Source organism: Lithobates pipiens, unplaced genomic scaffold, assembly GCF_037356315.1.
Source record: "Lithobates pipiens isolate NorthernLeopardFrog02 unplaced genomic scaffold, aLitPip1_a1.2 Scaffold_8, whole genome shotgun sequence".
In the NCBI taxonomy this organism is placed as follows: Eukaryota; Metazoa; Chordata; class Amphibia; order Anura; family Ranidae; genus Lithobates; species Lithobates pipiens.
In genome coordinates, this window is record NW_027507903.1 from 14,665,036 (window position 1) to 14,690,581 (window position 25,546).

Below are 25,546 nucleotides of genomic sequence, written 5' to 3' on the forward strand. Positions count from 1 at the left end.
TTCTTAAATAAAATTTCTAATGGGGGGGTTGATGTACGTTTAGTGCAAATGGTCTTTGATCAAACTGTAATGGTTGCATTTGTCTACTGTGGTTGAACAGGGAATTTCTTTAGTCTGCTGCCTTATAACTTATACTAGCTTTGGTTTTATTGCTGAGCAGAGTTTTGCCTCTAACAGTTCTTTGTTTTCATAGCCTTCTTCCATGTTCTCCAGTTTCTATCTAAATTTCTTGGTTGGCAGTAGTGGATAATATAAGTATATTGTTTTTAAGTGTCTGGTGACTCAAATGTCTTATTTTAAAGAAGAGTGCTACTGTTCTTAAGCTTTCCGTGTAGCAACTCTAGAGGGTCTTATCCACAGCCCCCTTGGAAACATAGAAGCTCTTGTCCTGCTATTTACATTACTTGGGGTCAAGTCAAACCATTGAAAAATAAAGAATGGATTCTTTTAATTGGGCTCCAATACCTGCGTTTTCCATTGTGGTAGCTCAACTACCAGGTTTTTCGTTTGTGGGAACTCTATTACCTGGGTTTTTCCTTGTGGGGGAGCTCCTGTAGCCAGGTTTTCCATTGCGGAAGCTCCGGGGTTGGGTTTTCCATTGCGGAAGCTCCGGGGTTGGGTTTTCCATTGCGGAAGCACCAGGGTTGGGTTTTCCATTGCGGAAGCACCGGGGTTGGGTCTTCCATTGCGGAAGCTCCGGGGTTGGGTTTTCCATTGCGGAAGCTCTGGGGTTGGGTTTTCCATTGCGGAAGCTCCGGGGTTGGGTTTTCCATTGCGGAAGCTCCGGGGTTGGGTTTTCCATTGCGGAAGCTCCGGGGTTGGGTTTTCCATTGCGGAAGCTCCGGGGTTGGGTTCTCCTTTGCGGAAGCTCCGGGGTTGGGTTTTCCATTGCGGAAGCTCCGGGGTTGGGTTTTCCATTGCGGAAGCTCCGGGATTGGGTTTTCCATTGCGGAAGCTCCGGGGTTGGGTTTTCCATTGCGGAAGCTCCGGGGTTGGGTTTTCCATTGCGGAAGCTCCGGGGGTTGGGTTTTCCATTGCGGAAGCTCCGGGGTTGGGTTTTCCATTGCGGAAGCTCCGGGGTTGGGTTTTCCATTGCGGAAGCTCCGGGGTTGGGTTTTCCATTGCGGAAGCTCCGGGGTTGGGTTTTCCATTGCGGAAGCACCGGGGTTGGGTTTTCCATTGCGGAAGCATCGGGGTTGGGTTTTCCATTGCGGAAGCACCGGGGTTGGGTTTTCCATTGCGGAAGCACCGGGGTTGGGTTTTCCATTGCGGAAGCACCGGGGTTGGGTTTTCCATTGCGGAAGCACCGGGGTTGGGTTTTCCATTGCGGAAGCACCGGGGTTGGGTTTTCCATTGCGGAAGCACCGGGGTTGGGTTTTCCATTGCGGAAGCACCGGGGTTGGGTTTTCCATTGCGGAAGCACCGGGGTTGGGTTTTCCATTGCGGAAGCACCGGGGTTGGGTTTTCCATTGCGGAAGCACCGGGGTTGGGTTTTCCATTGCGGAAGCACCGGGGTTGGGTTTTCCATTGCGGAAGCACCGGGGTTGGGTTTTCCATTGCGGAAGCACCGGGGTTGGGTTTTCCATTGCGGAAGCACCGGGGTTGGGTTTTCCATTGCGGAAGCACCGGGGTTGGGTTTTCCATTGCGGAAGCTCCGGGGTTGGGTTTTCCAGCGTTGGGTTTTCCATGGCGGACGCCCCAGCGTTGGGTGTTCCATGGCGGACGCCCCAGCGTTGGGTGTTCCATGGCGGACGCCCCAGCGTTGGGTGTTCCATGGCGGACGCCCCAGCGTTGGGTGTTCCATGGCGGACGCCCCAGCGTTGGGTGTTCCATGGCGGACGCCCCAGCGTTGGGTGTTCCATGGCGGACGCCCCAGCGTTGGGTGTTCCATGGCGGACGCCCCAGCGTTGGGTGTTCCATGGCGGACGCCCCAGCGTTGGGTGTTCCATGGCGGACGCCCCAGCGTTGGGTGTTCCATGGCGGACGCCCCAGCGTTGGGTGTTCCATGGCGGACGCCCCAGCGTTGGGTGTTCCATGGCGGACGCCCCAGCGTTGGGTGTTCCATGGCAGGAACACCAGTAGCTAGATTTTCCATCATGGGAGCTGTAGGATCAAGTTTTCTAGTTTAGGCACACTGCTCCCAGGATTTTGAAGAAATGGAGCTCCACTTCCAGGTTTTGGTAGGAGGGAGCTCCACTAAAATGTTGAGGCGCAGGAGCTCCTCTGCAGGGTTTTTTGTGGCGCAGGAGCTCCAATACCACGTCGGCCTCCTGTCTCAAGATTTGTTTATCTATGCAGGAAAACGTTTCCCATATTGAATTGCTTTTGGCTTTAAAAAAAAAAACTACTGTGAATGTTTGAATTGTACAGTATATGATCATGCCTTCGTTGGCTTCATATCTGAACCTAAATGCTACCCTTTAAGTGGCCTAAGTATTTGGCACAGAGCAGAATTCGCATCTGGAAACCATCTTTAAAAAATGCAGCTTCAAAAAAAAAAAAATATATATAAAATTTTATTGAACATTTGTACCTAAGAGCTCCAAATGCTAACCTGGCTCCCCGCATGAGCCAAGTGTCAATGCTGGAGGCCTTATCGGTGCTCACTATGCCATTAGTTCATTTAATGGTCTCTGCAGTGAAATCCTGTAGGGTTTGTAAATTGTTCGTTTGGCCCTCCTGTCACTCCTTCTGCTGTGATAAGAGTTTCCAAGTGTTCCTCGGTCTGTTTTACATTCTCAGGAAAAAAAAAAAAATGTATCAGGTGGATTCGGTTTTGAAGAAGTTATACAAGTTTCATTGCAAACTTGATCTACATTTTATGCAGTTAAACATGGGCACTTGCACTCAACTAGCTAAAAGTATATTTTTCAATGCTCACCCCAATTCCAGTATAATGGCTGGCCACTTCTTTTCCATGCCCGTGTCAGATTTATCTGTGAAATTTGTGTCATTCTGTTTTCCCGTTAGTGGTTACACCGGTAGATGTACAGTTCATAGCAATCCTTTTTTCTTAAAATGTACAAAAATAATTTATATATACACTATATTGTCAAAAGTATTGAGACGCCTGCCTTTACACACATGATCTTTAATGGCATCCCAGTCTTAGTCCGTAGGGTTCAATATTGAGTTGGCCCACCCTTTGCAGCTATAACAGCTTCAACTCTTCTGAGGTGGTTGTCCACAAGGTTTAGGAGTGTGTCTATGGGAATGTTTGACCATTCTTCCAGAAGCGCATTTGTGAGGTCAGGCACTGATGTTGGACGAGAAGGCCTGGCTCGCAGTCTGTTCTAATTCATCCCAAAGGTGTTCGATCAGGTTGAGGTCCTCCACCCCAAACTCACTCATCCATGTCTTTATAGACCTTGCTTTGTGCACTGGTCTAAATCATTTGGTGGAGGGGTGATTATAATGTGTGGCTGTTCTTCAGGGGTTGGGTTTGGCCCCTTAGTTCCAGTGAAGGGTACTCTTAAAGAGGAAGTAAACCCTGATGAGTTTACTTCCTCTTTTTTTCCCTGCAAAGGTAAAGCATAATGGACTAACTCACTCATCCATGTCTTTATAGACCTTGCTTTGTGCACTGGTCTAAATCATTTGGTGGAGGGGTGATTATAATGTGTGGCTGTTCTTCAGGGGTTGGGTTTGGCCCCTTAGTTCCAGTGAAGGGTACTCTTAAAGAGGAAGTAAACCCTGATGAGTTTACTTCCTCTTTTTTTCCCTGCAAAGGTAAAGCATAATGGACTACTATGCATCGCATAGTAGCCCATTATGTGTCACTTACCTGACACAGGAGTCAGCGAAGTCGCGCTGTCCCCTGTAGTCCGCCGCATCCATCTTGCTTGTGGCGTCTTGCAGCTCCACCGAATGACAGCGGCGAAGCCGCGATGACGTCACTCCCGCGCATGCGCACGGGAGTCGACAAATGCGGCAGCTCCATTCTTGGAACTGCCACGTTTAGTGCGCCTGCGCGCCGCTGTCTACGGCGCATGCGCCGTAGACAGCGGTGCCCGTTTTCGGGCAAATATCTCCTAAACCATATAGGTTTAGGAGATATTTCTTGGACTTACAGGTAAGCCTTAATCTAGGCTTACCTGTAGGTCAAAGTGGTTTGTAAGGGTTTACTTCCTCTTTAAGGCGTCGGCATACAAAGACATTTTGGACAATTTCATGTTCCCAACTTTGTGGGAACAGTTTGGGGACGGTCCCTTCTTGTTCCAACATGACTGTGCTCCAGTGCACAAAGCAGGGTCCATAAAGACATGGATGAGCGAATTTGGGGTGGAGGAACTTGACTGGCCTGTGCAGAGTCCTGACCTCAATCCGATAGAACACCTTTGGGGTGAATTAGAAGCCTACCCGTCCAACATCAGTGCCTGACCTCACAAATGCGCTCCTGGAAGAATGGTCAAACATTTCCATAGACACACTTCTAAACCTTGTGGACGGCCCTCCCAGAAGAGTTGAGGCTGTTATAGCTGAAAATGGTGAGCCAACTTAATATCGAACCCTACGGACAAAGACTGAGATGCCATTAACCACTTTCCGACTGCCGCATGCCGATGTTTTTTTTTTTTGTTTGTTTTGTTTTGTTTTTTAATGATTTTTTTTTTTTAAATTGCATTTTAATTGTAAATATGAGATGTGAGGTCTTTTTGACCCCATATCTCATATTTAAGAGGTCCTGTTATGCTTTTTTTCTATTACAAGGGATGTTTACAGGGACCAGAGGGTAAGAGGACTGCCATTTTATTCTCTAGGGTGTTAGAAAAAAACTTATGTTTGGGCATTCAAAGTAATTTTCTTGCAAAAAAAAAAAACTTTTTAACTTGTAAATACCACATCTTAAAAAGAGGTCCGGTCTTAAAGTGGTTAAAGTTCATGTATGTGCAGATGTCCCAATACTTTTGGCAATATAGTGTAGTTACAGTATCTCACAAAAGTGAGTACACCCCTCACATTTTTGTAAATCTTTTCTTCTATCTTTTCATGTGACAACACTGAAGAAATGACACTTGTCTACAATGTAAAGTAGTGAGTGTACATCTTGTATAACAGTGTAAATTTGCTGTCCCCTCAACATAACTCAACACACAGCTACTAATGTCTAAACCTCTGGCAACAAAAGTGAGTACACCCCTAAGTGAACCCTACAGACTAAGACTGGGATGCCATTAAAGAGGGAGTCCACCGAAAAAAATTATTATTAAAAGCCAGCAGCTACAAATACTGCAGCTGCTGACTTTTAATAAATGGACACTCACCTTTCCTGGAGTCCAGCAATCTTTCGGCTACTGCCAACGCCATTCTCGGTGAGGGGATCAGGAAGTGAAGCATTGCGACTTCACTTCCCGCTTCCCTATTGCGCGTCATAAGTGGTCCCCGCTATCTCTGGGACCTGTTTGTTTGCCATGAGACAGCGGGGGGAGGGGGTGCGGGAAGGGGCATGAGTCTATTCCCCGGAAGTGGGGGGGCAAATACCTGTATTATACTGGTATCTGCACCCCCCTGAAAGGTGAAAGGTGCCAATTGTGGCACCGGAGGGGGTGGGTTGGAGGAATCGGATGAGCAGAAGTTCCACTTTTGGATGGAACTCCGCTTTAAGGTTCATGTGCGCGTAAAGCAGTGTTTCTCAATTCCAGTCCACATGGCCCACTAACAGGTCATGTTTTCAGGATTTCCCTCAGATGAAACGGCTGGGGTAATTACTAAGGCAGTGAAACTGATCAAATCACCTGTGCAAAATAATGGAAAGCCTGAAAACATGACCTGTTAGTGGGCCATGAGGACTGGAATTGAAAAACACTGGCGTAAAGGCAGGCGTCCTAGTACTTTTGACAATATAATATGTATTTCGGTTTTAATATCTCTGTAATTCAGTGTGAAGAATAAAAAAAATATATTAAACTAACTTGGATATGCTGCCTGAAACTTTCCAGCAATTACTGTCAGGTCACCAACATGGCCTGATCCTCATTTGAAGGAGCGCTTTTAGAAATGATTCCTCCGGCGGTCTGCGGTGATGAGGCTCTAGCCGCATGGTAACGAGCACTGACATTAAGAAAAAAAAAAGACAAGAATAGTCTCCCCTTTGTTTTATTTTATTCTTTAATCACTCAATTAACGACTTTCAAAAGTTTCCCCCTTCCGTCGCTCGCTGCGCCCGGCACCGGACTGACGCGGAATTGCCCACTCACTCATCGGAAAGCTCTTCTAGATATTTGCATTTCAATATGAACGGACGGCTTCTGCGGCCGCTCTGCTTCACTAATTGGCTGGAAGGATGCGGAGAGCCGGCGATAATTAATGTACCTGGTATTTCAGGTTCAGAACCTTAGTTCAGCGCGGGATGTATTTATGACTTGATAAATTATCGAAGTGTCTACCTTGTAAGTGTGCGACATATATAACAGATCTATTAAGGAGTAGAAAGCACTCGGCCATTTAATGCATTTTTTTTTTTTTTTTTCCTCCTCCTTTCTCCATTCCAGTTCATGAGTTTAATAGTTTTTACAGCAAAGGCAGAATAGCAAATAGTTGAAAGATTTTACTGTCAAACTCGGGGCTGTAATTGCATACTTAATATGCAACATGATCCGGTTTATTTTATAAGGCACCCCGGGAGGAGAACCTCAGCGTGAGCTCCAAAATAACCTGAACAACCTTATAAATCTTTCATGAAACAAGAGCCGCATTTTGTAAACCCCTTTGAAATGTGCTGTATGTATGGGCTGTGAAGTTCGTGAAAAAAAAAACGGACTCGGAGCTTTCAGACTCGGAGAAATGCTTAGAGACGGCACTTTGTTTATAAAAGATGCATGCTGTGTGTGACGGCGCGGGGGCCCCGGGCTGCGCTGCTGAGCGGAGACAGGTGCAGCCATTAGCGTGTATTAATCACAGATGGGCTATAATGGGTGTCGGTGATCTAAATTATCTATGATGATCTTTACACTGCTCTACCTAGCTTGGGCATCATGGGATTTGTAGTTAAGTGCTGAAGCTGTGAATAGAAGTGGGGGTTTAGGCTTTGTGTACTTTGAGTGTTTATCCCCCCCAGATATGAGGTTTCAGGAGATTAGAAGGCGCAGGTGCCCCGTCCTGCCCCAATGCTGGCAACCTGCCAAAGACTGAGCCTGTGTACTTACATTTAGGGCAATATGTGCTCAGCGACATGTTTTCGGATTGCAGGCGGCTTGTATTCTGGACTATCTTCCCTGGGCGCATACTGCCCTAAACGCCAATACCACTCGATGCACCGTCCAGCCCTAGCAGTTGAGACTCCTATACACTTGGACACTTTCTTAGGTACACCTTGCTAGTACCGGTTTGGACCCCCTTTTGCCTTCATTCTTCATGGCATAAATTCAACAGTGTTGGAAACATTCCATAGTGACTGGGATGCAGGTGGCCAGCTGTTAGGCGCATGCACAGAGTTGCACCAATCACAGCACTGGTCGGGTGTAAAAGGAAATGCCAAGTCTGGTGTGGTTGTGAGTCTGATTAGTGCAGTTCAGACTGGGGTTCTCGGTCACCCTGTGCCCCTAATAGACACAAGGTAACTTGCACATAGGAGCCAGGGGAGCTGGACAAGGCATTCCCAGAGCTCTCCAAGGTAAGCTGGGTTCCACAAACCCCCCCCCGACCAAAGTGACTCCTGTCACAGTGACATGATAGCATCACATAGTTGCTGCACATTTATCGGCTGCACATCCATGATGTTCCACCACATCCCAGAGGTGCTCTATTGGATGAGATGTGGGGAGGCCATTGGAGTACAGTGACCTCATTGTCCAGTGGTGAGATGATCTGATCTTTGTGACCTGGTTCATTATCCTGCTGGAAGGATAAGAAGCAGAAGATGGGGATGCTGTAGTCATAAAGGGATGGACATGGTCAGCGACAAAACTCAAGTAGGCCGTGGTGTTTAAACAATGCTCAACTGGTACTAAGCGGCACAAAGCGTGCCAAGAAAAATTTCCCCACAGCATTACACCACCACCACCAGCCTGAACCATTGCTACAAAGCAGGATGGATCCATGCTTTCATGAGTACACCAAATTCTGACCCTTCTGTCTGAACGTCGCAGCTGAAATCCAGACGCATCAATCGGGCAACGTTTTTCCAATCTTCTATTGTCCAGTTTTGGTGAGCCTGTATGAATTGTAGCCTAAGTTTCATGTTCTTAGCTGACAGGAGTGGCACTTGGTGTGGTCTTTTGCTGCTGTAGCTCATCTGCTTCAAGATCCGATGTGTTGTACGTTCAGAGATGGTATTCTGCATACCTTGGGTGTAACGAGGGGTTATTTGAGTTACTGTTGCCTTTCTATCGTCTCAAACCAGTTTGCCCATTCTCCTCTGACATCAACATAGTATTTTCTTCCACACGATTGCCGCTCACTGGATATTTTCTCTTTTTCTGACCAGTCTCTGTAAACACAAGGGATGGTTGTGTGTGACAATCCCAGTAGATCAGCAGTTTTTGAAATACCCAGACCGGCCCGTCTGGCACCAACAACCGTGCCACGTTAAAAGTCATTTAAATCCCCTTTCTTCCAAATTCTGATGCTCAGTTTTAACTTCAGCAGGTCGCCTTGAACACGTCTAGATGCCTAAATGCATTGAGTTGCTGCCATGTGATTGGCTGATTAGCAGTTTGGGTTACCAAACTATAGAACAGGTGCACCTAATAAAGTGGCCGATAAGTGTAAACTTTAACAGGCTGGCAGCAGCATGGCTGGACCCGTGCTCCTGTGCTCTCGGTCCGAATGCCTGAGTGGGGCATGTATTGGGGCTAAATGCCCAATGTGAATGAGGCCTTTGTCATTTAGGAATTTTTTAATCCACATCCAGTCGGGCTAATTCTGACATTTCTCTCATATATTAATATTATACTAGATTTATATAGCGCAGACAGTACAATCACAATTCAATACAGAAAGAATCAGAGGGTCCAGCTCGTTAGAGCTTACAATCTAGGATATATGTAAGAATGAGCATGCTCTTGCTAGAAAATTACTTGGAACCCTATATATATATATATATATATATATATATATATATATATACACATTTACATATACATATATATATATATATATATATATATATATATACACACACACAGTGCCTTGCGAAAGTATTCGGCCCCCTTGAACTTTTCAACCTTTTGCCACATTTCAGGCTTCAAACATAAAGATATAAAATTTTAATTTTTTGTGAAGAATCACCAACAAGTGGGACACAATTGTGAAGTGGAACGAAATCTATTGGATATTTTAAACTTTTTTTAGCAAATAAAAAACTGAAAAGTGGTGCGTGCAAAATTATTCGGCCCCTTTACTTTCAGTGCAGCAAACTCACTCCAGAAGTTCAGCGAGGATCTCTGAATGATCCAATGTTGTCCTAAATGACTGATGGTGATAAATAGAATCCACCTGTGTGTAATCAAGTCTCTGTATAAATGTACCTGCTCTGTGATAGTCTCGGGGTTCTGTTGAAAGCGCAGAGAGCATCATGAAGACCAAGGAACACACCAGGCAGGTCCATAATACTGTTGTGGAGAAGTTTAAAGCCGGATTTGGATACAAAAAGATTTCCCAAGCTTTAAACATCCCAAGGAGCACTGTGCAAGCGATCATTTTGAAATGGAAGGAGTATCAGACCACTGCAAATCTACCAAGACCTGGCCGTCCCTCTAAACTTTCAGCTCAGACAAGGAGAAGACTGATCAGAGATGCAGCCAAGAGGCCCATGATCACTCTGGATGAACTGCAGAGAACTACAGCTGAGGTGGGAGAGTCTGTCCATAGGACAACAATCAGTCGTACACTGCACAAATCTGGCCTTTATGGAAGAGTGGCAAGAAGAAAGCCATTTCTCAAAGATATTCATAAAAAGTCTCGTCTAAAGTTTGGCACAAGCCACCTGGGAGACACACCAAACATGTGGAAGAAGGTGCTCTGGTCAGATGAAATCAAAAATCAAACTTTTTGCCCACAATACAAAACTATATGTTTGGCGTAAAAGCAACACAGCTCATCACCCTCAACACACCATCCCCACTGTCAAACATGGTGGTGGCAGCATCATGGTTTGGGCCTGCTTTTCTTCAGCAGGGACAGGGAAGATGGTTAAAATTGAGGGGAAGATGGATGCAGCCAAATACAGGACCATTCTGGATGAAAACCTGTTGGAGTTTGCAAAAGACCTGAAACTGGGACGTAGATTTATCTTCCAACAAGACAATGATCCCAAACATACAGCAAAATCTACAAAGGAATGGTTCACAAATAAACGTATCCAGGTGTTAGAATGGCCAAGTCAAAGTCCAGACCTGAATCCAATCGAGAATCTGTGGAAAGAGCTGAAAACTGCTGTTCACAAACGCTCTCCATCCAACCTCACTGAGCTCCAGCTGTTTTGCAAGGAAGAATGGGCAAGAATTTCAGTCTCTCGATGTGCAAAACTGATAGAGACATACCCCAAGCGACTTGCAGCTGTAATCGCAGCAAAAGGTGGCTCTACAAAGTATTAACGCAAGGGGGCCGAATAATTTTGCACGCCCCACTTTTCATTTTTTTTATTAGTTAAAAAAGTTTCAAAAATCCAATAGATTTCGTTCCACTTCACAATTGTGTCCCACTTGTTGGTGATTCTTCACAAAAAATAAAAATGTTATATCTTTATGTTTGAAGCCTGAAATGTGGCAAAAGGTTGAAAAGTTCAAGGGGGCCGAATACTTTCGCAAGGCACTGTGTGTATGTGTGTATATATATAGATAGATAGATAGATAGATAGATAGATAGATAGATAGATAGATAGATAGATAGATAGATAGATAGATAGATATAGATAGATATTTTCTTAAGCAGAGGCCCTTGAGCCAGGGCTGGACTGGGACAAAAATTTGGCCCTGGACTTCATCCAGACCAGCCCACTTTAATTTTGCAAACAAGCACAAAAACGGTATATACTATACGCAATTGTGCAAAAAAAGTAAGTAACATAAGGAGTCCTCGCTAACCTTTTTTATTTCATGTATTCTCCTCTGTATTTCTCATCTTTCTCACATCACTGCGTGAAGTTGAGGGAGAGCCGCGCAGCCATTACTCTGTCACTGAAACCGGCCCACTGAGCGATCGGCCCACCGGGAAACTCCCTTTAGTCCCAATGGCCAGTATATGCCTGCCCTTGAGAGTAAAGTGTTTGTAATTGTGAATTTTTATGTTGTACAATATTTGTGCAGCGGTTTATCAGACACAAGTTTTCAGAAAAAAAAATCACTAATGAATTTTAGTTCACCCAAACGCAATATAATACACAATTGTTTTGGTAAATATAAAAGCTGTTAGACTAAGTAAATGCTTACCTAACATGCCACGCTTGAAAATAAACACCCATGGAATGGCAACAAACTATGATATTTAAAAAATCTGCATAGGTGATGTTTTAAAAGGTTTTATAGGTCATCAGTTTAGAGTTACACAGGAGGTCTGGTGCTAGAATTATTGCTCTCCCTCCGATGTTCGCAACAATACCTCCCATGTGGTGCGATTGCCGTTAACCTATGCATGAGACCACATGCACATAAGCATGAGGTGGGGGGGGGGTGGAGACCCTTAAAAGTTTTTTTTATTATTTTAAGTTTTTATTTTTTATTTTTTTAACATGGTCTTTATTTTTATTTTTTTATCAAATTGAATGCTATTACAAGGGATTAACAACATTCCTGGGGATAGTATGGGCCATGACAGGTCCTCTTTATGGGGAGATTTGGGGTCTGCTAGACCCCAGATCTCTCCTCGCCTCCAGTACAGCCAATCGGACTGATTGGTCTGATCGACTTTCACTGGCCGATAACTTGACGAAATTCTCGTAACCCCAATTTGACTTCACACAAGGGGAGGAAACAGAAGTTCCTTTTGCTCTGTCTCTGGCATTGGATGCAGCTGGTGGGTAAGGTGGTGGTGGTGGGGACCCCTTTCCTCCACCTGTAAAAGTGATCCAGTGGCTGTATAGCCACACTCCTCAGTTTTGTGTGAATTCAGCTTTAGTTCAAGTGCAACAGTTACCCAGAGACGCTGGATAGTTTGAGAATGGTTATTTGGCTGTCCTTGGAAGATTTTACCTAGAGGGCATTCTAAATTCTGACCAAAGTAACTGACGATGGTGAGTTCTATGCTCTTTGTGGCTTGGGCACATGAACATGCTTAATGCGTATTTAAAATATAAAAGAAAATTTCAGCTGAACAGCCCTTAGATTTGATGGCTCTGTTAGCTTTCTGTTTTATAGGCTTTTTTTCTTTTCTTACCTTTTCATCCTCCAGAACAACACTTTGTCCTTGGATGACCATTCTAGCTAAAAGCTGTATGAATCCCTTCAATACCGTGAACATTAACCCCTTCCTGCCCAGGCCAATTTTTAGCTTTCAGCACTTTACACTTTGACAATTGCGCGGTCATGCAACACTGTACTGCTATGACATTATCATTTTCTTCACGCAAACAGCTTTCTTTTGGTGTTATTTAATCACCTCCTCTACGTCAATTCTTTTTTCTACTACATTTCTTTGAAAGTAATCAAAATCAGTGTTTAGTCTGTAGGAAAGTTATAGAGTCCACAAACTATGGAATATATATCTAATAATCGATCAATCCTCATGTACTGACGGCCGATCTCCTCCTTTCTTGAGGCCAGAAAACTCCAGGACAGTACAAATATCCCCCAAATGACCCTTTTTTGGAAAGTAGACGGTCCAAGATATTAAGAGGCGTGGTGAGCTTTTTTTGAAGTTTTTTTTTGTAATTGGTCGCATAGTGGCCAATCATCACTCCATCCCTCTCCTCCCCCCCGCTCCATCCCTCTCCTCCCCCCCCGCTCCATCCCTCTCCTCCCCCCGCTCCATCCCTCTCCTCCCCCCCGCTCCATCCCTCTCCTCCCCCCCCGCTCCATCCCTCTCCTCCCCCCCCGCTCCATCCCTCTCCTCCCCCCCCCCCGCTCCATCGCTCTCCTCCCCCCCCCCCGCTCCATCCCTCTCCTCCCCCCCCCGCTCCATCCCTCTCCTCCCCCCCGCTCCATCCCTCTCCCCCCCGCTCCATCCCTCCCCCCCCCGCTCCATCCCTCTCCTTCTCCCCCCCGCTCCATCCCTCTCCTTCTCCCCCCCCCCGCTCCATCCCTCTCCTTCTCCCCCCCCCCCCGCGCCATCCCTCTCCTCCCCCCCCCCGCGCCATTCCTCTCCTTCCCCCCCCCCGCTCCATCCCTCTCCTCCCCCCCCCCCGCTCCATCCCTCTCCTTCCCCCCCCCCCCCGCTCCATCCCTCTCCTTCTCCCCCCCCCCCCGCTCCATCCCTCTCCTTTCCCCCCCCCCCCCCCCCGCTCCATCCCTCTCCTTCTCCCCCCCCCGCTCCATCCCTCTCCTTCACCCCCCCCCCCCGCTCCATCCCTCTCCTTCTTCCCCCCCCGCTCCATCCCTCTCCTTCTTCCCCCTCCCGCTCCATCCCTCTCCTTCTCTCCCCCCCGCTCCATCCCTCTCCTTCTCTCCCCCCCGCTCCATCCCTCCCCTTCTCTCCCCCCCCCCCGCTCCATCCCTCCCCTTCTTCCCCCCCGCTCCATCCCTCCCCTTCTTCCGCCCCCGCTCCATCCCCCCCCTTCTTCCCCCCCCCGCTCCATCCCTCTCCTGCTCTCCCCCCCCCCCCCCCCCGCTCCATCCCTCTCCTTCTCTCCCCCCCCCGCTCCATCCCTCTCCTTCTCTCCCCCCCCGCTCCATCCCTCTCCTTCTCTCCCCCCCGCTCCATCCCTCCCCTTCTTCCCCCCCGCTCCATCCTTCTCTCCCCCCCCCGCTCCATCCCTCTCCTTCTCTCCCCCCCGCTCCATCCTTCTCCTTCTCTCCCCCCCGCTCCATCCCTCCCCTTCTTCCCCCCCCCCCCCCGCTCCATCCTTCTCCTTCTCTCCCCCCTTCCGCCTCCATCCCTCTCCCTTCCGCCTCCATCCCTCTCCCTTCCGCCTCCATCCCTCTCCCTTCCGCCTCCATCCCTCTCCCTTCCGCCTCCATCCCTCTCCCTTCCGCCTCCATCCCTCTCCTGTCATAGGCTCCAGAGGCAGGAGAGACGGTGAGAGGTCCCATGCCCAAAAAGATATCGAGCAGGGGAAAATTAGCTTGGGTCATAAACTGGCTGATCCATTACACCGCAGGATGACTTGGGGAAAAGGTGTTTTGAATGAAGATTGAGTAAGTTGATGCACAATGTACTATTTAAATTTCCTTTTTTTTTTTTTTTTTTGTCTTTGAACTGAGCTTTAAAAGCACATTTAATAACACTGCTGTATAGACTCCCGTGAAATTTAGTATTTAGCTTTCTCTAGGCAGCCCATGGGAATGGTTGGATATCTTGTCTTCCTACTTTCTGCTGAACAGCATTTTAAAACAATAATTGGTACAGAAAGGCAGTATAACATTTGATGACTTTTTCCTCGTGATGTAGAGATTTTAATTGGAACAATTTCTAATTGGTAGGTTACGACGGATCTGAGACAACGATGTACGGATGATCACACCGGGACTTCGGTTTCTGCTCCTATGGTTGCTGGTGTTGTTGCTCTGGCATTGGAAGCAAAGTAAGTTGGGCAGTGTCTAGCAATTCTTCTGGGGTTATGCACCTGGAAGATTATAGGCCTTGAAGATAGATGTTTGTGGCTTTGGAGTCTGCTTGAAAGCCATGACATGCCGGAGGAGCTGTACGGTCTAAAAGGTTACGGGGTAAACAAGCTATTGCTTGTGCTTTTCTGTGTATAATTAACATTACATATCTTCTGTTTAGCAGAAAACTGCAGAATGTCGAATTATATCAAAGCTACAGGTAGTGCCGGCGCTACCATGGGACCCAGTAGGCCCATGGTCCCAGGCGTCATTTTGAGAGGGGTGGCCTGTGGGACTGTTGTAACATGTTTCACCCAGTGTGAGTGCAGCCCCTGCTGCCTGTGAGACCGTTTCATACTGAGCAGATCGTTCTGCTTGTCAGATCCGCTGAGTGTGTGACACTGTCATGTAATGTAACTGAATGCTGAGAGAGACTGGCTGTCAATATTGAGCGTTGATGTTGGGGGGTGGGACCCAGCAGCTATTGAACACCAGCCAATGGGATGGGATCTGGCAGGCCGCTGCGTGTATGTGGCCCTGCCCCCTTAAGCAGCCCCATCATTGACTGGTGTTTGCCGCTGTGTCCCACCCTGACATTAGAAAGAAACCAGCTGTCAGAATTCAGTGTTAATGTCGGGGTGGGCGGGACCCAGCAGCTATCAAAAACCAGCCAACGATTGAGCTGCTTAAGGGGGTGGGCCACATACACGTAGCGGCCTGCCCAGATTCCATCCCATTGGCTGGTGTTTGATAGCTGCTTGGTCCCGCCCACCCCCGACAGCAAAGCTGAATTCCAACAGCTGGTCTCTCTCTGCATGAAGTTACATTAGATGACCGTGTCACACAGTTTCACGAAACTCAATATCGGCCTTAGTATGAAACTCCCTCTCCTGTCAGTGCCACCTGCCAGTGCCCATCAGTAATATCCATGAGTGCCACCTATCAGTGCTGCCAATTAGTGCTTTCTATTAGTGCCAATCAGTGCCAGTCATTGCTGCCTGTCAGTGCTGTCAATCAGTGCACTGATTGCAGGGATGGGGCGATTAACTCAGCAGCCAAGCACATTGTCTATGGGGGGCCAGCCTGGTTGGGCACAACTGAAATCCGTTGTTTAATTCCACAGACCCCTTTCACACTGAGGGAGTTTTGCAGGCGCTATAGCGTTAAAAATGGTGCCTGTGCAACGCCCTAAACTAGCGGCTCCATTCACTCCAGTGTTAAAGTCAGAGGGCTTTCACACTGGCGGGGTGCACTGGCAGGGCGTCAGGAAAAAGTCCTGCCAGCAGCTTCTTTGGAGCTGTGAACTCGCCACTCCTCCACCGCTGCTCCCTATTGAAATCAATGGGGCAGCGCTGCGATTCCGCAGGTAAAATGCCGCTCCGGCGGCTTTTGCAGGTGAATTTAACCCCTTACCGCCCGCTAGCGGGTGGGTCAAAACCGCCCTTCTAGCGGCCGAATAATGACGGTAAAGCATCGCTAAAAATAGCGCGACTTTACTGCTGACGCCCTAGGCGGTGCGGCGTGAAAGGGCTCTTAGTATAGTGGGTAATCGCCACACTATTTTCAATAAACTACTGTAGGTAAAATAAAAAGCGTCAATAAAAGGACTGCCACTAAGCACTGTTATGTGTTCCCAAACCACAAAAAAAGTGCAGCGCTAACTTACGGATCAATAACTTAATAATGGTGGAATCCTTTAACGTATGTAAATCTCAATAGGCTTCAATATTACGATACTGGTCTCTGATGCGCAACTTCACATATAATACACATCAGACTGAAAATAAGACACACTATATAAAATGAAACTTAGCAGGGATGGTGGAAACCCCTCCTTTAGATATTGGCTTTAAAAAAATATCTTCATCAGTTGAGGCCAGTACACACATTTTGGTTAAAGAAATAAATAAAATCGCAACAAGTGTATATTGATTGGTTTGCGTAAAAGTTATAGCGTCTACAACATAGGGAATAGATTTATGGCATTTTTAATCAGATTTTCGGATAAATTTCATTTTAGTTTTTATATAAAATAATGAATGTGGGGGCCTTTTGGTGGGCGTGATTTTTTATTTTTTTTGGGGGGGGGGGGGGGGGCAACATTTCATTCTTGGGCCCAGGCAACACAATATCTTGGGCCGGCCCTGGCTACGGGGAATGTTAAGGCACTGGAGGAGCTATTTCACACTTACTGCATTGCGATATGGGTGGTAGTGTACCTTGTACCATGTTAGTGTAATATTTGAATGTCACCCCCAGCGACACCTATATAAGGCACCTAAGAACGCATTATGGTGCGCTGCAAAAATAAATGCCGTAAGACCTAATGTTATGTGCGTTGAGGGTGGGTTACAGCCCATTACTTTTGAATGGGCTGCCTAACTCAGTGCAACTTAACACACAAAAAACACACGCATTACAGCATAAAGCATTAATATTGGAGGAGAAATAAAATTCATGAGAAATGGCGGCTTTCCATAGATATTTATTTCATGGCATAAAAGATTCAATGCATATGCAATTTTAAGTTTTTCTCTTGCAATAAACCTAGGTGACAAATGACCAGTATACAATAAGACATATCCTATAAAACCATATAAATCTCTCCATTACAGATAGTAAACTTCAGAGCTTTATGATATTCTGTTAGCTGTAAAATAATGCTAGAGGCAATGTAAAGGAAGCCAAGAAAAAGTATTGCTCCAGGGAAGTCTATTTAGGGCTTGCCTACTAGGCAAATAGCAGATTTGTGATGTACAGAATATCATAGGTTGAATGCATTGAGAATTGGGATCAGGGAGTATGGTCGCATACTGAACTTTGCATATAAAATATAACAAAATAGGAACAGAGGAGATGGAGCACAGGAGGGAGAACAAGGGAGGAATGGCAAAGTATTGCAAAGACAGAAGAGGGGGTAGTACGAAAAAGAGCAAGGTAAGTGGCAGAAGTGTCCAAATTGCTTCCCTTTCTAGGATTGGAAGTCTATAAAGAGGTAACCCTTTCAAGAGGTAGGGAATCAATGATGGCCATATGGTAAAGCAGTATTTGTGGCTATGCTGGTCAGTTTCTTATTAAGGGATGAATGTATGCGACTCCCAACCTCCACAAGTTGGACAAGTTGCTGCCTCCTCCAAGCTTTGGCCATAGACTTACCACCAAAAACATGTAAGTGGCCAGTTTAAATTGGGAATTTAGTGAGAGAAGGGGATTTGAGCAGTGGCGGCCCGCCCATAGGGGGCGCCCGGGCGCCGCCCCCCCTCTCCCTAGGTGTAAAAAAAAAAAAAAAGTAAAAAAAAAAAAAAAAAGTTAAAAAAAAAAGTAAAAAAAAAAAAAAACGGGCCCTTTAAGACATTTAAAAAAAAAAAAAAAAAATGTCATTTAACAATTTAACATAGTGTACTGTGGCGCCGGTCACAGTGCACTATGAGAAGCGCCACGTCCATGCAATCACAAGATTGCATTCATGGCGCTTCATTTGCGGGTTAAAAACCCGCCTTGCGGCGCACAGCAGAACGCCGACTAGCTTCCGCCCGTAAAATCACTGTGATTCTACGGGCGGGAGCATTGTCACTCTTAGACAGGCAGTCACTTCCGGCTTTCGGCTGCTTCACGAAACCCGGAAGTGACGTAGGCAGCTCCGTTCCTTAGCCCGAGCGGAGCTGCCAGACAGTGAGAGGTGAGTCACCGCATAAAGGCTTTCTAGCCTCTACTTTGTGGAGAATGTTCGTGCATTTAGCTGAATGAATGCAAAAAGCTTTCAAAGCCAGAAAGGTTTCCCCAGGCCAGGCGACTTTTGCCGTGGCCAATCAGAGAATGAGCTCTGAAGGGGAATTTCTGAAAAAAAATTTGACGTGGGTTCCCCCTCCGAGAGCATACCAGGCCCTTAGGTCTGGTATGGATTCCAAGGGGAACCCCCTACGCCGAAAAAACGGCGTGGGGTTCCCCCCCAGATCCACACCAGACCCTTATCCGAGCACGCTACCCGGCCGGCCAGGAAAGGGGGTGGGGACGAGCGGGCGGCCCCCCCCCCTCCTGAGCCGTACCAGGCCGCGTGCCCTCAACATGGGGGGGTGCCTTGGGGGAGGGGGGGCGTGCGGCCCCCCCCACCCCAAAGCACCTTGTCCCCATGTTGATGAGGACAAGGGCCTCTTCCGACAACCCTGGCCGTTGGTTGTCGGGGTCTGCGGGCGGGGGGCTTATCGGAATCCGGGAGCCCCCATTAATAAGGGGGCCCCCGGATACCGGCCCCCCACCCTATGTGAATGAGTATGGGGTACAATGTACCCCTACCCATTCACCTGTGAAAAAAAGTACAAAAAAAAACACAACACAGGGTTAAAATATTTTATTGCACAGCTCCGGGGGTCTTCCGTCTTCGGGGGTCTTCTCGCCGGACTCCTCCGCTATCTTCTTGTAGCTCTTTTACTAGCGGAGGAGTCCGGCTTTCTTCCTCGCCGCCGGCCTCTTCTCCCGACTTCGGGGTCTTGTCCCCCTCTTCGGTTCTTCTGCCGGGCCACCGCGCCTTCTTATAGCTCTTTTACAGGCGGTGGCCCGGTCTTCTGCCGCCGCCGCCGCCCTTTCTTCTTCTTCTTCTTCTTCTCCTTCTTCTGCAGGAGATGTTGCCTCGACGATCTCCCTGGCCGGAATGCCAGGGACGCGCTGTGCTGCCACTTATATAGGGACAATGGGGCGGTGTCACATGGGTTGATGTCACATGGGTTGGTCACATGGGTTGATGACATCAACCCATGTGACCAACCCATGTGACATCAACCCATGTGACACCTCCCCATTGTCCCTATATAAGTGGCAGCACAGCGCGTCCCTGGCATTCCGGCCAGGGAGATCGTCGAGGCAAAAGAAGAAGAAGAAGAAGAAGAAGGGCCCGGCAGAAGAACCGAAGAGGGGGACAAGACCCCCCGAAGTCGGGGAGAAGAGGCCGGCGGCGAGGAAGAAAGCCGGACTCCTCCGCTAGTAAAAGAGCTACAAGAAGATAGCGGAGGAGTCCGGCGAGAAGACCCCCGGAGCTGTGCAATAAATATTTTAACCCTGTGTTGTGTTTTTTTTTGTACTTTTTTTCACAGGTGAATGGGTAGGGGTACATTGTACCCCATACTCATTCACATAGGGTGGGGGGCCGGTATCCGGGGGCCCCCTTATTAAAGGGGGCTCCCGGATTCCGATAAGCCCCCCGCCCGCAGACCCCGACAACCAACGGCCAGGGTTGTCGGGAAGAGGCCCTTGTCCTCATCAACATGGGGACAAGGTGCTTTGGGGTGGGGGGGCCGCACGCCCCCCTCCCCCAAGGCACCCCCCCATGTTGAGGGCACGCGGCCTGGTACGGCTCAGAGGGGGGGGGGCGCCCGCTCGTCCCCACCCCTTTCCTGGCCGGCCGGGTAGCGTGCTCGGATAAGGGTCTGGTGTGGATCTGGGGGGGAACCCAACGCCGTTTTTTCGGCGTAGGGGGTTCCCCTTGGAATCCATACCAGACCTAAGGGCCTGGTATGCTCTCGGAGGGGGAACCCACGTCAATTTTTTTTCCGATTACATAAGGGCGTGTTTTATGAGAAGTGGGAGGGGCCAAAATGGTGGGCGGGGTCTGGCGCCCCCCCATCCAAAAACTTCACCAGCCGCCACTGGATTTGAGTTGTAAGAACACAAACCAAGGACCTCTTGGAGGATGACATGCAAACAAGTCCTGCAGGAGCTTGAACACTCTAGTCCAAAATGTGCTCAACGATGAAGCAGCCCCCCCCCCCCCCCCCCCAGATATGCAACATGTCCCCTACAGCATTGTAATCTCTGAAGCCTATGGTGGCTCGCCTGATGAACAGATAGCAGATTTGAGGTCTACAGAATATTATAAGTAGATGCATTGACAATGGGGGTTGAGGGAGTATGTATAAAAAGATAGAAGCAGAGAAGATGGCTCACAGGAGGATGGAGAGAGTGAGCAAGGGTGGGAGGAATTGGATAAATGTTGCAACGATAAGAGAAAAGGAGGGTAGTAAATATAAAGGGAGGGTAGGTGGCAAATATCTCCCAAGTTGCCTCTTTCTCTGGGATTGGAGGTCTTTAAGGAGGTAACACTTTCAAGCGGTAGGGAATCCATAAAGGCCATATGCTAAAGATTAGTTTGCGGGTATGCTGGTGAGTTTCTGAACAAGGGATGAGTCTATTCATCCCTCAACCTCCACAAATTGGGCAAGTTGCTGTCCCCAAGCTTTGTGTAAAATAAAGCAAAATGGTGCTGTGCGCTACCAAAGTCATGTATAACATACAGTGACCTTATTTAAATTGACTTCTAAGCTGCTGCAAATACAAATTGTGTTCCCACAATGGTAAGTGCTAATTGAAAAAAAGGTGTGTACTTGTGCTGCTTAAACAGATTGCCTAATTATATGACCAACCTCTGGTATTAAGCGAAACAGAAAAGGCTGCACTGAAAGTCCCTAAATTACCTTAAAAAATCCAGACTCTATTTCTATTATGGAAGGTCAGAGGAGCAATGGGCTATATCAGCTGTAGCGTGTCCCGGAAGCCTTTATTGCAGGTGATGTTGGTCTCTCCAGCCGTCCATTCCGCACTTAGTACAAGTCGTCCGGGCACCCAGCCATACCCAAAAAATGAACAGAGGTCTCCAAATAGTGTAGAAACCCTTAGACCCCTTTCACACCACACCGCCCATTGCGTCGGCGGTAAAACGCCGCTATTTTTAGCGGCGTTTTACCGCCGGATTTGCGGAGCATTTCGGGCGCTAGCGGGGCGCTTTTACCCCCGCTAGCGGCTGCGAAAGGGTTAAAACCGGTATTACAGCGCTGCCCCATTGATTTCAATGGGGAGCAGCGGTGGAGGAGCGGTAAACGCACCGCTCCAAAGAAGCTGCTGGCAGGACTTTTTTCTGACGTCCTGCCAGCGCACCGCAAGGGCTTTCACACTAAATACAATGGTGCAGCTTCTTTAGGGCGGATTGCAGGCGCTATTTCTAACGCTATAGCGCCTGCAAAACGCCCTGGTGTGAAAGGGGTCTTAGGGTATTAAGAAAGCAATGGAGTCAAACGAGATAATTATTGTTGCTTGAAAATGGATAAAAAAAAAGCTGCAGCACAATAATAATAAACTTGTGGTGACTGCTCAGTGTATCCTTACCCGACCCGTTTCATCGCAATTGAACTTCTTCCGGAGAAGTCCAATTGCAACGAAACCAGTCGGGCAAGGACACACTGAGCAGTCACTCCTATGAGGCAGCATGTGTCAGTGGTGACATGTCCTCTGACATCCGCCGGTATCCAATCCTGTCCGTGAAACCCAGACGGCTGGTTACCCGATTTTCCAACCATCTGGAGGATCGGATGGGATTGGATAAAAACGGACAGGCCGTCTTTTTTTCATCCGATCTCCCATAAAGGAGAGCGTGGCTCTGACAGGTCCAACTCTGCTCAGTGAGTGGAGATGGACCTGTCAGCCGCTTGCTCAGCGGAGATCAACAGATCGATCCCCCGCTGAGCAAAGCGGAGTCCGCTGAGCGGAAAGCCAGTGTGAGAGGACCCTGATGAAGAGCTCTCAACACTTGCACCTTTTTTTTTTGCTGCAAACTATTTGGAAGCTTTTTTTCAGTGATGCACATAGTTTTTAAGGGTAAAGGGCCCTAAACACTGACGCATGTTTTTGAACTGTAGCACATATTTTATGCGGGAGATCTACTTTCACTCGTATTGCTGCTGTTCATGTGTTTTTTTTTTTTTTTTTTATTGTCATTAAGTGTATAACGGGTTGATGTCATATGAATAGGATTTTGATATGAGAGATTTTCTATAATATGTTTAACCACGAGCCGACCAGTCTTCGCAGTTATACTGCGGCAGGTTGGCACGGCTGCTCAAATCGCCGCAGCCATACGTCGCTCCTTTAAGACGTGACAGCAGGCGCGTGTTCCCGGAGCCGGCCGATTCGCATGCCCAGCGGCGCCGATGTCCGCCGGGCACCCCGCGATCGCTCGTGACAGAGCGAGAACTAGGATCTGTGTGTGTAAACACACAAATCCCGGTTCTAACAGAGGAGAGAGATTGTGATCGTGTGTTCATACTAAGTATGAACACCGATCTCTCTCCACCCCTAGTCAGTCCCATCCCACCTACAGTTGGAACACACCTAGGGAACACAGTTAACCGCTTGATCGCCACCTAGTGTTAACCCCTTCCCTGCAAATGACATTTATACAGTAATCAATGGCTATTTTTAGCTCTGATCGCTGTATAAATGTCAGTGGTCCCAAAATGTTGTCAAGTGTCCGATCTGACCACCGCAATATCGCAGTCCTGATATTAAATCGCTGATCGCCACCATTACTAGTAAAAATAATAATAAAAATGCCATAAATCTATCCCCTATTTTGTAGATGCTATAACTTTTGGCAAACCAATCAATATACCCATATTGCGATTTGTTTTTTTTGGGGATATAGCAAAAATACTAAATATTGTTTTTTCAAAATTGACGCTTTTTTTGTTTATAGTGCAAAAAAATAAAAAGCGCAGAGGTGATCAAATGCCATCAAAAGAAAGCTCTATTTGGGGAGGAGGACATAAATTTTGGGTGCAACGTTGTACAACGCAGTGCCGAATTGCAAAAAATGGCCTGGTCAGGAAGGGGGCAAATCCTTCCGGGGCTGAAGGGATTACGTTCACTTACTACCAGAGGTTGGTCATATAATTAGGCATCTGTTTTAAGCAGCGCAAATACAGACTTTTTTCCAATCATTGTGGTCCAAGCTTTGCTGATCACACGGACAGCCAAAAACATGCAAGTGGCCAGTTTAAATTCAATTTAGTGAGAGAAGGGGATTTGAGTTGTAAGATCACAAACCAAGGATCTCTTGAAAGAAGACATTAGACGTTGGAATTTCTTTTCAAATTTGGCCGTTAATGAACATGACGAATAAGAGTTTATCCAAAGTTACGAATTATACAAAATAACGAATGCCACAGCTAAACCTATGGAAAGGAATGAATTAAGAATAATAAAATATTTTTTATTATTTGTTATGTTCCATTAGTTTAGCTACGGCATTCGTTATTTCGGATAACTTGTAACTTCTGATAAATTCGTATTCGCTACGTTCACTTACAGCCAAATGTGAAAGGAAATTCCAATACCTATCATTTTAATAGTAATCATTAAGTTATTTCAGATTTTTGGATTTTCATTCTTTTGAATTTTCCTTCTTTGCGGATTTCGATTTTCCAGATTTTCGAATTTATGAATTTTCAAAAATTTGAATTTACGGATATTCGATTTTAAGAATAGGCGGAAAAATTTGTTAAACGTTTTTTTGTTCATTCGAATATTTCCGACTTAACTAATTTGTCTAAATTCATTAAAAAACTAAGGCCTGCAGGAGCTTACACTCCTGGTCTAAAATCAGGAGTGTAAGCTCCTGCAGGTTCATGACTGTCTTCAATTATAGACATACCATTGTTCTGATTCCAATCAGGTACCCCTGAAGTGTGTAAACTGAGTCAAATTATTGTGAACATCTTATATTGTATTGCATGTTTGTTATGCATTTCCTTCTATATATACTTTTGTGGATTGTAGATTTGTCATATCTACACCCCTTTTGCTAATAAAACTTACTCATTATCACCCCAGAGTAGCTTTTTCCCTTCAAAGTCCCATAAGAGGAACAAATTTCCGTTTGCTTAGACTATTGGGGATGTGGGTTAACCTTGCTCTCTAGACCAACCTATCGCCACCCTTTTATTTCTGCACCCCTGGTCTAAAATCTGCCCAATGTGGAGCAGGTCTGCCAGATACACAAGTCCCCTGCAACATTGCAAGCTCTGAAGAGCTGCGCCCGGAGCCCTGCCAGTTGTGTGACAATAGAAAATGATTCGCTGTTGCCTTCCTGTATCTCCTCTCGGCCAATCAGGAAGCGTGTCCTGTGACTCACCATCCGATTGGCTGAGAGGAGAAGCGATCCTATTGCCTGCCGTGAAAGAAGAGGGAGGAGAAGCTGGAGGAAGCACTGCCTGTGACCTAGATGGGGTAAGTGCAGTTCTGGTGACCGACCAAGGGGGGGGGGGGGTGGTGGCGGTCACCACTGTTTCTGATCATCCAATCCTGAGATTTAATCAGTTCTTCCATACCACATGTCCCAATGTAGAAGGAGAAAAGATCAGGTTCATTCAGTGCTGTGTTCATTAACAATTGCAGGCAGTGCCAGGACAAGGGGTGGGCGAGAGGGGCCCTGGGCACTGTGGTATCATGTGGGGTGGGGAGGGGCGCCACAAGAAGATTAGGGGTGAGGATTTGAGTTGGAAGGGGGAATTTGGAGGACAGTAGGGCAAGGATTTTTAGGCAGGGAAATTTGGGGGGGAGTGGTGTTTTGGTGGGCATTTGGTTGGGGGGGGGCGTGGGGAGGAGGATTTGTACTTGGAGAAGGCATTTGGCTGGTTTGTGTTAGAAGCAGTCCTACCCTATGGATAGAGGGTCGAGGGGGATTTGTGGTAGGAGAGGAAAGTTGGGGGGCAGATCTGTGCTTGGGAGGCGAATTTGTGCTGGGAAGGGGGGCTTTGGAGTGGGGGTGGGGGGGTAGAGGATTTGTGCTTGGAGAGGTAATTTGAGGGGTAGAGGATTTGTGCTAGGATGAGTGATTTTTTAAATTTTCTTTATTTTCTTTATTTTATTTTTGTGATGGGGGCCAAAATTTCTGCTGGGAGGATGGGGACTTTGTACTTAGTGGGGAATCATGCAGATTATTGCTCATTCGTTTTTGTTTTTTTGTTTTTTTTTGTATACTGGTTGGGGGGGGGGGGGGATTTTTGCTGACATACATGCTCCTACATCTTAGGGGAAGGGGCGCAGTGTTTGTTCACCCTGGGCTCTAAATGACCTTGTCCTGGCGC

General features: G+C 47.2%; 1 protein-coding gene across 2 annotated transcripts in view; it reads left to right on the top strand.

Annotated features, from left to right (window-relative positions):
- Positions 1-25,546, top strand: part of PCSK6 (proprotein convertase subtilisin/kexin type 6) — a 357,311-nt gene that overhangs the window by 224,893 nt on the left and 106,872 nt on the right. For both annotated transcript variants that reach the window (XM_077473028.1, XM_077473027.1), the window contains exon 9: positions 14,514-14,614. In XM_077473028.1, the coding sequence (XP_077329154.1) occupies positions 14,514-14,614 (101 nt within the window). The remainder of the gene's footprint in view (positions 1-14,513; positions 14,615-25,546) is intronic.